The sequence below is a fragment of the Loxodonta africana genome, chromosome 12 (assembly GCF_030014295.1).
Source record: "Loxodonta africana isolate mLoxAfr1 chromosome 12, mLoxAfr1.hap2, whole genome shotgun sequence".
Lineage (NCBI taxonomy): Eukaryota > Metazoa > Chordata > Mammalia > Proboscidea > Elephantidae > Loxodonta > Loxodonta africana.
Window position 1 is genome coordinate 53,885,715 of NC_087353.1, and position 14,813 is coordinate 53,900,527.

General features: G+C 45.3%; 1 protein-coding gene across 8 annotated transcripts in view; it reads left to right on the forward strand.

Moving 5' to 3' along the window:
• Nucleotides 1-7,036: 7,036 nt before the first annotated feature.
• Nucleotides 7,037-14,813, forward strand: part of RAB11FIP3 (RAB11 family interacting protein 3) — an 84,092-nt gene continuing 76,315 nt past the window's right edge. For 2 of the 8 annotated variants that reach the window (XM_064295264.1, XM_064295265.1), the window contains exon 1: nt 7,037-7,508. In XM_064295264.1, the coding sequence (XP_064151334.1) occupies nt 7,266-7,508 (243 nt within the window). In that variant the 5' untranslated portion in view covers nt 7,037-7,265. The remainder of the gene's footprint in view (nt 7,509-14,813) is intronic. The other 6 variants (XM_064295266.1, XM_064295267.1, XM_064295268.1 and 3 more) reach the window with 6 other exon arrangements.

Genomic DNA, 14,813 nt, shown 5'->3' on the forward strand with positions numbered 1-14,813 from the left:
GGGGGCCCCTCGAGGCAGAGCTTTGTTTTGCTTTGAGCTGTGTCCCAGCACCTGGCACTCTGCCCAACTCGGAGGGCACTCAAAGCCATATGGTTGGGAGAACAAACAGACACACCCCCACTTACTGGATCCCTACCCTGTCATGAGCCGTGCAGGTTATTGCTTATGTGTTAAATGATATGCAAGGCTGCAGCAGCAACCAGAAAGCAAAGGAATCCTTTAAATGGCAAGAAATAAAGTGTTAATTTGGGGGAGCTTCTCTCTGACTTCTCCCATTGCCAAGGTAACTTGATAAAATGTGGCTGTGGCTCCTGTGGTAGTTGCTTTGTCCTGTGTCACCCCTGAAAGGCCTGGAGGTCAGGGTTCCCAGCACTAATGCCCGTTTCCCAAATGCTTGACTCTTACTGTGTGGCTCCCTTGGGCACTGGGGTCATTCCCCATGTGTCCCTCTTGGACTTGTCCACCCCATCTCCCTTTTTCTTTCCCTTTCCTTCCTAGCCAGTATGCTGTGTACCTGTCAGGGCTGGGCCACTCCAGTGGGGACACAGGAGACCCAAGAGGCAAAGGACTCTGCCTAGCCGGCTCCTCTCTCCTGCGGACCACAGTGGTCTGGGCCCTTCTACAGACCTCCCTTTTCCTTGCTCCATGCTAACTGGGGCCCTTCTATGAAATAACTAGTGCTTCCCACCTCTGCACACAGCGAAGCACTGCATTTCATATTTACCACTAGGCTCTAGTTAGCGTTCTGAGATTAGACTACACTGCCTTGTTAGATGGGTGCAGGCTTCCAGACTCTTGGTCATTTATTACTGATTATCTCTTGGGTGATCTCTTCGGTGACAAATTTAATTGGTACACAGGATTCCACTAATTGACCTCTCAGAGAATAACTTTATCTCCAATTTGAGGGGAGCGTGCCCCATCACATCTGTATGCCAGAGCATCTCTATAAGATGGGACCCAGGAGGTATCTTAAAGAAGAAGAAATGATAAATATTTTGTCAAAAAATACAGAATTAACTTGTAACTCTTCCACCATCTCATGTAACCCAGACAGTTTCACCCAAAGGAAAGGGGAATGATGTGAACTAGATCAGCACCTCTTTGGGAAATATAACCTGTGGCTAAAAAAGGAAGTTCTGAATCTTGTACAAACCTCAGTGCCTTCCCCAATCTGTGATTATGGTCAAGGGGGAGGCAAGATTGGAGCCAGAATATAAACAACAAAGAGCCCTAGGTGTGGTGAGGACTTGTCCACTGTAGCTGCTTTGTCATCGCAGGAAGGTGTTAGTGATTTCAGAGAGAAATGTTAAAATCATGAAAACCTCAGGCTGAGTCAGGAGGATTAAACTGTTCTTACAAACTGATGTTCCATTTTAACTCTAAGAAAGGCACTTTACCAAATTTGAAGGTGAGGAAAAAAAATCTTTCCCTACTGAATAAAATCTCAGTAAACACGAGTGGGTAACTATATTCACAAATGCTGGAGTATTATAGGGGAGAATGTGACCTAGACTTAAAATTGACTTTGTCTGTAAGCTGATTTGCTGAATACAAAATGTTAATCTAGTTTTCAAAATTGTAAATTAAAAATATTTGGCAGGCAGTTTTTTTTTATTAGCTTTATTGAAGTAGAAGGTCCCTGAGTGGCACAAATGGTTTGTGCTAAATTACTAACCTAAAGGTTGGCGGTTCAAACCCACCCAGTGGGACCACGGAAGAAAGGCCTGGCAATCTGCTTCCATAAAGATTATAGCCAAGAAAACCCTGTGGAACAGTTCTACTCTGTAACACACGGGGTCACCATGAATCGGGATTGATGGCAATGGGTTTGGGTTTTATTAAAGTATAATTAACATACAATAAACTGCATGTATGTGAAGTGGTTAGTTTGATGAGTTTTGACATGCCTACACCTGTGAACCCATCACCACAATCAAGATAATGAACGTACATATCACCAGCAAATCCTTCCTCCTGCCCCTTTGTAACCCCTCCCTCCCACCCCACCCCTCTATTGCCAAGCAACTATTGATCTGCTGTCACCATAGGTGAGTTTGCATTTCCTAGAATTTTAAATAAATGGAATCATACAGTATGCACTCTTTTTTGCCTAGCTGCTTCTACTGAGCGTTATTTTGAGATTCATACATGTTGTGTATATCAGTAGCTCATACCTTTTTATTGCTGAGTGGTATTCCATGGTATGGATGTACCACAGTTTATCCATTTACCTGTTGATGAGTATTTGGGTTGTTCTTAGGTTTCGGCTATTAAAAATATAGCTGGTATGAGGATTTATGTACAAATCTTTGTAGGGCTGGTATGGTTGGATCATATGGAAGTTGTGTATTTAACTTTTGAAGAAACTCCCAGAATGTTTTCCAAAGTGGTGCCATTTTATATCCCTATCAGCAGTGTATGAAAGTTCCAGTTCCTCCACATCATTGCCAACACTTGGTATCATCAGTCTTTTTAATTTTAGCCATTCTGGTGGGTGTGAAACAATAGCTCATTGTGGGTTTAATTTGATTTTCCTTAATGACTAATGATGTTGAACATCTTTTCATGTGGTTATTTGCCATCCATATATCTTTTTTGGTGAAGTATCTGTTTAAATCTTTTACCCATTTTTAAATTGGGTTGTTTGTCTTTTTGAGTTGCAGAAGTTCCTTACATATTCTAGTTACAAGTTGTTGTATATATGTTTTCAAAAAGTTTTTTCCAGTCCTTGGCTTGTCTTTTCATTTTTGTAACAGTATCTTTTGAAAAGGTACATCTTGAGTTTTAAATTTTGATGAAGTCCAATTTATCCATTTTTTTCTTTAATAGTTCATGTTTTTGCCTTATTTAAGAAATCTTTGCCAAACTCAAAGTCACTAAGATTTTCTCCTGTGCTTTTCCTAAGGTGTTTTATAGTTTTAGTTCTTACATTTAAATCTATTATCCATCTTGAGCTAACTTTTATAGGGTGAGGTAGGGGACTGTCTTAGTTATCTAGTGCTGCTATAACGGAAGCACCACAAGTAGATGGTTTTAATAAAGAGAAATTTACTTCTTCACAGTAAAGGAGGCTAAAAGCCCAAATTCAGGGCGCCAGCTCCAGGGGAAGGCTTTCTCTCTCTGTCAGCCTTCTCATCAATGTTCCTCTGGAGTAGGAGCTTTTCCATGCAGGGACCCCAGGTCCAAAGGACAGGCTCTGCTCCAAAGGACGTGCACTGGTTTCTTGGTGGTATGAGGCCCCCCACCCCTTTGCTTCCCTTTCATTTTTATCTCTTAAGAGATAAAAGGTGGTGCAGGCCATGCCTCAGGGAAACTCCGTTTACATTGGATCAGGGCTGTGACCTGGGTAAGGTTGTTACAATCCCACCCTAATCCTCTTTAAGGTAAAATTACAATCACAAAATGGAGGAAAACCACACAATACTGGGGATCATGGCCTAACCAAGTTGATACACACATTTTTTGGGGGACATAATTCAATCTATGACAGGGACTAAATTCACTTTTCTTGCATCTGGATATCCAGTTGTAACAGCACTGCTTTTAAAAAAATTATTCTTTCCTCCTGGAATTGTGTTGGTACTTGGACTCTATTCTGTTCCATTAATCTCTATGTCTATCTTTCCTCCAGTAACATGCTGTTTTGATTACTTTAGCTTTACAATGAGTCTTAAAAATCAGACAGTTTAATTCCTCTAACTTTTCCCTTGTGTTTCAAGGTTGTTTTGGCTATTTCAGCTCCTATATTATTTTCTGAGGGGTGCTGTAACAAATCACCACAAACTCGGTGGCTTAAAACAATTGAAATTTATCCTCTCATAGGTTGGGGGCCAGAAGTCCGAAATCAAGGTGTCGGCAGGGCCATGCTCTCTCTGGAGGCTCGAGGAATGATGGATTTGACCACTCAAAATTAAAGATTTCTGTTAACAGAGGGCCCCCACAGAGTTCATGGATGGAGATGATACTTGCAACATCTAAAACTGATAAGGGATTTTAAGGAAGTTAAGAAAACCCAATAGAAAAACAAGCAAGGGATACAAGTGGGCAGTTTGAAGAGGTGGAACCTGAGTTGGTCAATAAATAAATAAATGCTCAACCGCACTAGCATTAAGATAAGTGCAAATAAAAGGAGATAGCATTTTATATTAATCTGACTGTCAAAAATGTGGAAAATCATATATAACCAAACCAGTTGCCATCAAATCGATCCTTACTCATGATGACCCCATGTGTTTGAGTAGAGCTGCTCCATGGGGTTTTCATGGCTATGACCTTTTGGAAGTAGATCACCAGGCCTTTCTTCTGAGGCACCTCTGTGTAGGTTCAAACTGCCAATCTTTTGGTTAGCAGCATAGTGCTTAAGTATTTGTGCCACCTAGGGACTCAAAAAAATCATATGCAGAGTCTACTATAACTTCGGTGTACTTCTTCCAAGTTTAAAAAAAATGTGCATAAAAAAATTAATCTGTGATTGAATTGAGCCTGGCCTCTGAACCTGACCCTCTCCTGGACACAAAGGGTTCTGTCTCTCCTATCAGTGACTGAGTACCAGGTGATGAAGTGGCCCTTGGGGAGACATGCTTGCCCTGAGGTTTCCTGACCCTCTTACCCCTCCCTATGCCACATAGCAGGAATCTGCTGAGTCACCCAGGTTGGTTTCATCAGTCCCATCTTCCTCCACAAGCCGAAGTTCACTCAGGGAAGAGGGATAAAGGAAACCCATCTGCCCAACCAGTCCCAAAAGGTGTTTCTCCCAAGCATCCTTTCAAAAGTGAAGCTTTACAGAGGGAGCTTTTCACAGGAATTCACCTGCTCTGAAAACCAACAGATGTGCACTGCACCCCATCCTCCCTTCCTCTTTTGTGTACCTTTTGTTGTGTTGTTGTGTGTGACCGCACAGAGAACTGCCTCATACGGTTTTCTTGGCTGCAATCTTTACAGGGAGCAGATGGCCATGTCTTTCTCCAGCAGAGTCGCTGGGTGAGTTTGAACCACTAACCTTTTGATTAGCACCAGGGTGCCTTGTGTGCTTTTTTACCTTTCTAAATATATAAATAAACGTGAGAAGGGCATTGTCAAAAGGGCGACAGAAGCGGCTTCCTATTGCTTCTGGCTCATTTAATCTGGGCTGGAATGTTCTCGATTGAAATTTTACATGGACCATGAAGGGGACCCACTAGAATCTGAGTGAATAACCAGGAACTTACCGCTTTTAATTTTTCATGAACAGAGTTCTCTCTAGGTAGTCTAAGCAGGAAAATGCATGCTTTTGATGTCGCCATTGTGGGCACACCAGAGGGTAAGGCAGTCAACATTTTCCAGGGAGGCGCAGCGCAGAGGAGTGCCCGTCCACCCAAGCAGCCTTACCCTCTGACAGAATCTTACATAGAAAGCGTCACCTCACCCACACCAACACACCTATTTATAAAGGACGATGTGTCAATAAAACTGCCTCTGAAAAATGTGTCTGAGACCCATCGGCCCAATTTCCAATTCTTGCCCTAACTGGAGATGGCTTTTTCTTTGAACCCAGTATTTTCCACATGAAAGCTTGCAGCTAGAACACGGAAATGAGAATATATTTGGGGTGAGGGAGAAGGAAATCCTCTCTTTTCCTTTTCCAATGCCAGCCTCACAAAATCTGGTGCCCTGGGGTTTTGTATGGGAAATGATTCATTAATTAACATACTGCTCCTCAAGCATGTACTTAGAAACAGCGTGGTTGGGTTTCATTTGGCTCTTGCCAAAGCTACATACGAAACCATATATGGTGCCGGTGCCCACGGTATATAAAAATACGAGCTCATTATCTCTCCTGATACACTCCATCACTGGCTAAATATAGCGCCGCCTGGCCTCACAGCTCACCTGCTCCTAACCAGCACGTCTCCAGTTCCATGCCTGCCAGGGGTGCCTGGCTCCCCAAGGATGGCAGGGACACATGAAAAACAGACAATTACCAAGACAGACACAGCGCTCGGGAGGCGTGATGGAGACGCGAGTGTAACTCTGGCCGTCGTGTTTTTAAAAACCTTTGCCACAGGTTGAAACAAAAGTCTCGCTGCTTCTGGATGCGTTCCTTCGGTTCCGAGTGGGAAGGGCCGCACTTTCCGCAAGAACGCCTACCTCCACCGCTCTGCGCGTGACCTCGGGGGCATCCCTCAACCTCGGGCACCTGCTTGAAGAACACCTGCTTCCTCAGGGAATGTGCGCTCCATTCCGTTTGGGTTTTGCTCTTTGCTGATCAATCTGTGCGCGCGTCATACGCAGGAAGGGCTTGGCTCCTTTGTGACATGTGCACAGTTTGGGCTTTTCGCTTGCCCCTTGGCGACATTTATCTGATGGGTGCGTAGGTCGCCGTCGCGCCCGCTGGGGCCCTCGCATGCCCAAACTTCGAGGATGCAGGGAGCGAGGGAGGGTACCCACAGGCAGATGGCTAAGCTACAGGTCTCAACCAAGACTGTCGGTTACCACCCAGGGCCAGCAGCAGCACCTCCGACCGGAACCTGGCGCCGACTTTCTTCTATATGGCCTGGGAGGGGCGGGGTCTGCCGACGCCGAGGCGTTCTGACGTCATTCAGACGGGGGCGGGGCCAGGGGCCCCGGCGGCCGAGTCGGCTCACTTGGCATTTCAGCTTGTTCAGGCGCTTTGGCTCCTCCTCGATCTCCTCCGGTACCGCGCTGCCCTCCCGCCTCGACCCCTCCGCGGCCTCCTCGGGCCGCTGCAGCCATGGGCCCGCGTCCACCGCGCCGCCAGGCCGAGGGCAGCTGAGGCGCGGCGCGAAGATGGGCGAGGGTGGAGCAGGGCCCGAGCGCCAGCCGGAGCAGCCCGGGCGCCCCCGCCCGCGCCGCCGCCGGGATGCCCGCGCCCGCCGCCGCGCCCTGAGCGCCTTTGTCCGTCTGTGGAGCCGCCCGCGCCGCCGCAGCCTCGCCAGGCCGGCGCCGCGCCCATGAAGATGGAGCCGGGCCCCGCGGAGCCGCCGGGCGAGGGGCCCCGTGCTGGAGCATACACCGGGCCGGGCGGGAGCCCGCGGCAGGAGCCGGACCCCGGCGCCAGCGAGGACACCTGCTCCGACGCCGGCCCCTTGGGCCCAGGAGGCAGCCTTCCCCCGCCGGCGTCGGCCTCCGGTCCCGGCCCCGACCCGCCTCTGCCGGAGCCCGGCCCGTTCTTCCCCTGGAGCGCGGAGCCGGGGGAGCACGTTGCCCCGAGCTGCCGGGAGAGCGCGTGTCTGCGCGTGGAGGACCTCGAGTCCCGCCGCCAGATGAGCTCCCAGGGAGGCTTTTTTGCGCCCTTCTCCGCCCTTGCGGAGGGCGAGCGGACGCTGGAGGGCCCGGGGCCTCCGCACCAACCCGGTCAGACGCACCCCGGGCCGAGCGAGCCCGCGGGGGCTCCGGAAGATGGTCCCCGCCTCCGAGCCGTGTTCGAGGCCCTGGACAGCGACGGGGACGGCTTCGTGCACATCGAAGACTTCGTGCAGTTTGCCACGGTCTACGGGGCCGAGCAGGTACGGGGCCGTGGCCGTCCTCCTGCAGTGTAGTTCGGGGGCAGACGTCCGCTGGGGTCGTGAAATGCTGGTTAGGACTTCGGTACCTGCTTTTCCTTTTTATTCCGCTCTTCTGCCTTCATCTCTGGTTTAATTTAGCTAAAGCCTCTTCCCCCTTATAAAAAAGGGAGTTTTATTTCAGGGACCTCGTTTTTTTCCCTTGCCTGCCCCCCAGCTCTACACAGCTGGATTCGTCCTAAACTAGGGTTAGCTTGTGGCCCCCGCGGCATCCCCCGAAGCTGCCTAATGAAGATGCCCTCCCTCTCCCCAAAGAAGGCCCACGGTGGTTTCCCCAGCTCTCTGCCTTGGCTGAAGTAATGCACGAAGTGTTTTGGATTAGGACCGCAAAGGCCAGGCTGCAGGCCCTGTTAGACCAGACCAATAGACCCCGATTTTGAGCAGTTACTTTACTGTGTGTTGTTGGCATATATTTTACTTAGAATTGGCCTCTTTTATTGTTTAGAAGACAGGGGATGCTTGTAGAAAGTCCTTGGAGTTAAAAATTTTCACTTCTGTTCCTTTTGTGTGGAAGGAAAGGGAATGAGCCTTGGGGCACCCTGGGGAGTGCAAAGAGCCTGCAGGACTCCACCAGTGCTCCCCCCCCCCCCCCGCCCCACGCTTGTAGGCGGAGTGAGACTGTAGATAGGTGGAGAATGCACCTAGTGCTGGGGCTGCTACAGCCATTCCTCTCCTGTCTGTGTCAGCACTTAGGAAAGTTTAAACCTAAAACCAAACCCACTGCCGTCGAGGCAATTCCGACTCATAGCGACCCTGTAGGGCAGAGTGGAACTGTCCCATAGAGTTTCCAAGGAGTGCCTGGCTGATTCGAACTGCTGACCTCTGGGTTAGCAGTCATAGCACTTAACCACTACACCACCAGGGTAGGTGGAGACAGAAGCAGGCATGTGTGTTCTGCTAGAAATCCAGTGCTTAGCACATAGCTCGCCAGTGTTCACTTTTAAATATTTAACTTGGTAGGAAATCACTTAAGTGCTAATCTGCTGATTTTCATATTTTCTTCTCATACACACAGACATTTGTTAAGTGGCTGTTCAAGTACATATGCATGTTTGAACCAAGGTGGTCTTTAAGAAGAGGTAAAATTGACAGCCTGCTATTAACCTTTATGAGGGATTTTGAGCTCCCAGAGTATTTACAGTTCCTATTAAATTTTTTTTTTTTTTTTTTTATTGAGCAGTCCAAGTAAATCAGGGCTTCTTGCTGACCTGACAGTCCAGAATGATGTGCAGGTATGTGCTGGGCATCCTGAACATTGTTGGTGTCAGTGTAATGACCACATGGCATTTCTCAGAGCAGGTCTCCCATCTCTTTTTCGAATGGGCGAAAAGCTATCCAACCAATAGTTTCCTGTATGTTTGTCATGGGTTGTGGTTGCTGGCCTGAACTCTTGATATTTTCCTTCTTGCCTCTAGTCCCAGGAGCACCTTGGGTATCCTTGGTTGTTGTTTACTAGTATGATGTATCTTTTTTATCCAAACATGTGCTCTTGCTTCATTACACCAATCAAAGGCCTTAGGAAAGCATCCTGTTTGCTCATCTTTACCAGCCCTGACTCCGGTAGAATAAATACTTTATAGCTTACATGATGCTCTTTGTCAGTTTCACTGGATCCTCATCATGAGTCTCTGAGGTGGTAAGTAGGCAAGCAGGAGTCATCTCCACTTTACAGATAAGAAACTGGAAAGCCCAGAAAGGTTAAATAGCTTTTCCAAGTCCTCAAACTAGTCACTGCTAGAACAGGGACTATAACTAGGTCTTTCTCTCTTAATCCTTCTTACATGGTTTCTACTTCTTATATTTAATTGGTGTCTCAAAAATATCCCTGCAAACCTTTATCTTTTGATTTCCGTAAAGCTCTTTTCACTTGAGAAACATCTCTTGTAACTTTGATCACAGTGGGAAAAACTTTGGGTTGCTCTTTAGGGCTGAGCTTTCTTATCATTACAAAATAGAAATGAGTCTTTGCTCCTTTGCTCTGACAGCGTCTGTTGGAATTTGAAGTTTGGGGGCAAGGCCAGATGACTCAGGGGTTGGAGAGACCAGAGAATGCAGAGGAGCTTCTGTCTGCTCTTCCAGACTGCTCAGGAAGAGGACTGTTGGAAGAGATGCAGATGTCTTGACTTGGATTTTCCTCGTTGAAACTTGTTCTTGGGGTGGTGGAGGAGAGCTCGTGGTTTCTTTGAGCTGTTTAGGTTGCTATTTTGGAGTAGATAATTTACAGGGTAATGAAAAGTTAACTTTTATGTCCATTTAAGCTTTTGCCAGCCCTGGTGGTGTAGTGGTTAAGAGCTTGGCTGCTAACCAGAGGATTGGCAGTTCGAATCCAACAGCTACTGCTTGGAAACCCTTTGGGGCAGTTCTCCTCTGTCCTGTAGGGTCGCTGTGAGTCAGAATCAGCTTGAGGGTGATGGGTTTTTTTAATTGTGTTTCAGGCTTGTTTTTACCTAGTCCAACGTCAGCGTACATTATAGAGGAGCAAAGAGAAGAAATATTCTCTTACAGTGAAGGAGTTTAGAGAAGTCCACCGCATGATGATAATTTCTAAACTTTTTAAATGAAAAGTCTTAAACATACACAGAAGTAAAAAGAATGAAACCCCATAGCCATCTTCAGCACTCTTGTTTCATCTCTAAGCTCACCTGCCCCTACCCCAGGTTATTTTTGAAGCAGATTCCTGACAGTAGGTCATTTCATCCATAAGTACTTCAGCATACTTCTCTAAGAGATAAGGTTTCTTTTCTAAGCATTCATGATTATTTTAAAACTGTACGAACAGTTCAGTTAAACAACAATCAAGACCTTAGGTTTTTGTACTTTCCACCTTGCGATTTCAAAATATGGAGTGCAGGAGACTCAAGCCGGTCACATTACTGTCCTTGATGAAAGCAACTACGTTCTCTTGATTATTATTAAGTTTTCAGAGGTAGCAAGTTCAGTATCCTCTATATAATCTGTTTATGAAGGTAACATTCTAAATTATGTAAGTGGATTATCTGAATTTTTAATAGAAGCAGTTCCCATTTATAAAATACAAATGGCTTTTGTGTCCCTTTTTTTTTTTTTTTTTTTAGTGGTGTCAGGTGTGTTTGGATTTTATTACATCATCTGGTGGTAGATCAGGTGTGGTGTAGTGTAACACAGTGTTAGCAGGAGTCAGCAAAAGAAAGGACAGAGAGGACTCCAGGGGAGCTTTTTGGTTGTGTCTTCTTGAAGCAGGAATCTGTAGTCAGTTTTGTCCAGGCATTAGTTGTGGAGCTGGAAAAGGTTATTTATAAGGCCTCGACCATTTCTTTTTTTTTTTTTTTTCTTATTTTTATCATGCTTTAAGTGAAAGTTTACAAATCAAGTCAGTCTCTCATACAAAACCTTACATACACCTTGCTATATGCTCCTAGTTGCTCTCCCCCTAATGAGACAGCACACTCCTCTCCACCCTGTATTTCCATGTCCATTCAGCCAGCGTCTATCGCCCTCGGCCTTCACATCTCACCTCCAGACAGGAGCTGCACACATAGTCTCATGTGTCTACTTGATTTAAGAAGCTCACTCCTCGCCAGTATCATTTTCTGTCTTATATATAGTCCAGTCCAATCCCTGTCTGAAGAGTTGGCTTTGGGAATGGTTCCTGTTTTAGGCTAACAGAAGATCTGGGGACCAGGACCTCTGGGGTCCTTCTAATCTCAGTCAGACCATTAAATCTGGTCTTTTTTACAAGAATTTGAGGTCTCCGTCCCATTGCTCTTCTGCCCCTTCAGTGATTCTCTGTTGTGTTCCCTGTCATGGCAGTCGTTGGTTGTAGCTAGGCACTATCTAGTTCTTCTGGTCTCAGGCTAATGTAGTCTCTGACATATGTGGCCCATTCTGACTCTTGGGCTCATACTTACCTTGTGTCTTTGGTGTTCTTCATTCTCCTTCGCTCCAGGTGGGTTGAGACCAGTTGATGCATCTTAGATGGCCGCTTGCTTGCGTTTAAGACTCCAGAAGCCACTCTCCAAGATGGGATGCAGAATGTTTTCTTAATAGATTTTATTATGGCAATTGACCTAGATGTCCCCAACCCCCCGCCCCTGTTACGCTGGCCTTTGAAGCATTCAGTTTATTCAGGAAACTTCTTTGCTTTTGGTTTTGACCATTTCTGAAGATTCTTTCTGACATGACCCCTTCATACTGAGAGGACTAATGCTCTTGTAATCAGAACCAACCCATCATAAAGCAGAAATTATAAAATTAATTCTAAGAATGTGTGAGAAAGTATAGGCTTCTTTTTGTTTTATTTTTCAAAGGAATTAAGTATAATCTTAAAGACTGCTTACACATTTTATTGGTTTAATCATTTACATTTTGATAGTCACCTTGAGACCTTTCAGAGAATCCTGCACGTTGAAGCATTGAATGCCCTTCAGTAACCTTGATAGTCATTGTCTGTCTTTGTCAGTACCTGTAAGAAGTCAGCTCCTGAAGTAAGTGTTGACGCTCAGAGGGTCTCCCTGCTTTTCATTTGTGCACCTTTGGTGGTGGGCATTTGGTAGTCCCTGGGACATTTGGGGAAACCCTGGTGGCATAGTGGTTAAGTGCTATGGCTGCTAACCAAAAGGTTTGCAGTTCGAATCCACCAGGTGCTCCTTGGGAGATCTGTGGGGCAGCTCTACTCTGTCCTATAGGGTCGCTATGAGTTGGAATCAACTCGATGGCAATGAGTTTGGTTTGGCCGGAGGACGTTTGGCTGTACCTTTTAGTTATTTCACGGTCCTTTCCTATCTGTTTTAACCTTGAGATTGAGTGTGTGTGAGCATGTTTGGTGTGTGCGAGGATGTCTCTGTGTGTGGAAGGTTGTAGTGTGTGTGTATGTGTGAGAGAAAGACAGAGCAAGGGCAAGCAGGTGTATGTTGGAGCTGGTATGAGTGGGTGTGGAGGGATGTATGCATGTGTGTGGGAACTGGTGTATGTGTGAGTGAAAGGGCGTGTATGGGAGCAGGAGTATGTGTGTGTGGAAGTGGCATGTATGTATGTGAGTTACTGTGTATGTGTGTATACCTCTGGGTCTGTGTGTACATAGGCTAGTCCGTGTATTGGTTGAATTACTAAAAGACAATGAGGTTCTTTTCTGTGTTAGGATTGCAGACAGTTTTGTCAGTGTCTTAAAAAAAAAAAAAAAAACCTTTTTCAAACATCAGAATAGAAACTAGATAACTGGGAGCCCCTAAAAATCAGACACCTATGCTCATCCAAAGACTTCACCAAAAGAGTAAAAAGATTACCTACAGACTGGGAAACAGTTTTTAGCTATGACATTTCTGATCAGCGTCTGATCTCTAAAATCTACACAATACTGTAAAAACTCAACTACAAAGAGAGAAATAACCCAATTAAAAAATGGGCAAAGTATATGAACAGGCACTTCTTTACTAAAGAAGACATTCAGATGGCGAACAGATACATGAAGAAATGCTCATGATCATTAGGCATTAGAGAAATGGAAATCAAAACTACAACGAGATTCCATCTCACTCCAACAAGGCTGGCATTAATCCAAAAAACACAAAATAATAAATGCTGGAGAGGTTGTGGAGAGACTGGAACACTTACACACTGCTGGTGGGAATGTAAAATGGTACAACCATTTTGGAAGTCGATTTGGTGCTTCCTGAAAAAGCTAGAAATAGAACTACCATACAATCCAGTAATCCCACTCCTTGGAATATATCCTAGAGAAATAAGAGCCTTTACACGAACAGATATTGGCACACCCATGTTCATTGCAGCACTGTTCACAATAGCAAAAAGATGGAAGCGACCAAGATGCCCATCAACGGATGAATGGATAAATAAATTATAGTATATGCACACAAGGGAATACTGTGCATTGGTAAAGAACAATGATGAATCTGTGAAACATTTCATAACATGGAGAAATCTGGAAGGCATTATGCTGAGGGAAATTAGTTGTAAAAGGACCACTTTTATAAGCATTTTTTTTTTCTGAGACCACTTTTATAAGAACTGGAGAAATAGTTTAAACAGAGAAGAAAATATTCTTTGATGGTTATGAGAGTGGAGAGGGAGGGAAGGAGAGGGGTATTCACTAATTAGATAGTAGACAAGAACTATTTTAGGTGAAGGGAAAGACAACACACAATACAGGAGAGGCCAGCACAACTGGACTAAACCAAAAGCAAGAAAGCTTCCTGAATAAACCAAACGCTTCTAAGGCCAGCGTAGCAGGGTGGGGTTTGAGGACCATGGTTTCAGGGGGCATCTAGGTGAATTGGCATAATAAGATCTATTAAGAAAACATTCTGCATCCCACTTTGGGGAGTGGCGTCTGGGGTCTTTAACGCTAGCACACAGCCATCTAAGATGCATCAATTCATCTCAACCTACCCAGAGCAAAGGAGAATGAAGAACACCAAAGACACAAGGTAATTATGAGCCCAAGAGACAGAAAGGGCCACATAAACCAGAGACTACGTCAGCCTGAGACCAGAAGAACTACATGGTGCCCGGCTACAACCGATGACTGCTCTGACAGGGAACACAACAGAGAGCCCCTGAGGCAGCAGGAGAGCAGTGGGATGCAGACCTCAAATTCCCATAAAAAGACCAGATTTAATGGTCTGACTGAGACTAGAAGGACCCTGGAGGTCATGGCCCCCAGACCTTCTGTCAGCCTAAGACAGGAACCATTCCCAAAGCCAACTCTTCAGACGGGTTGGACTGGACTATGGGATAGAAAATGATACTGGTGAGGAGTGAGCCTCTTGGATCAAGTAGACACATGAGACTATGTGTGCAGCTCCTGTCTGGATGGGAGATGAGAGCGTAGAGAGGGTCAGAAGCTGGCGGAATGGACATGAAAATAGAGAGTGGAGAGGAGTGTGCTGTCTCATTAGGGAGAGAGCAACCTGGAGTATATAGCACGATGTATGTAAGGTTTTGTATGAGAGACTGACTTGATTGGTAAACTTTCACTTAAAGCACGATAGAAATTTTAAAAAAAGCTTTTTTCATATTATAAAAGTGACGTGTTATTTAAAAAACTGTACAGAGTGGTATAAAATATAAAATAAAAATGACCAATAATCTCATTATCCTGAGAAAAATACCATTAGTATTTTAGTATATTTTCTTCCAAATTTTTTGTTGCTTATACACACATGACTATGTATAAAATTACACAAATTGAGATCATATCAGGACAAAGCTTAATTGTTATTACATTCATTGCTTAAAAAAAAGCTAGATTAT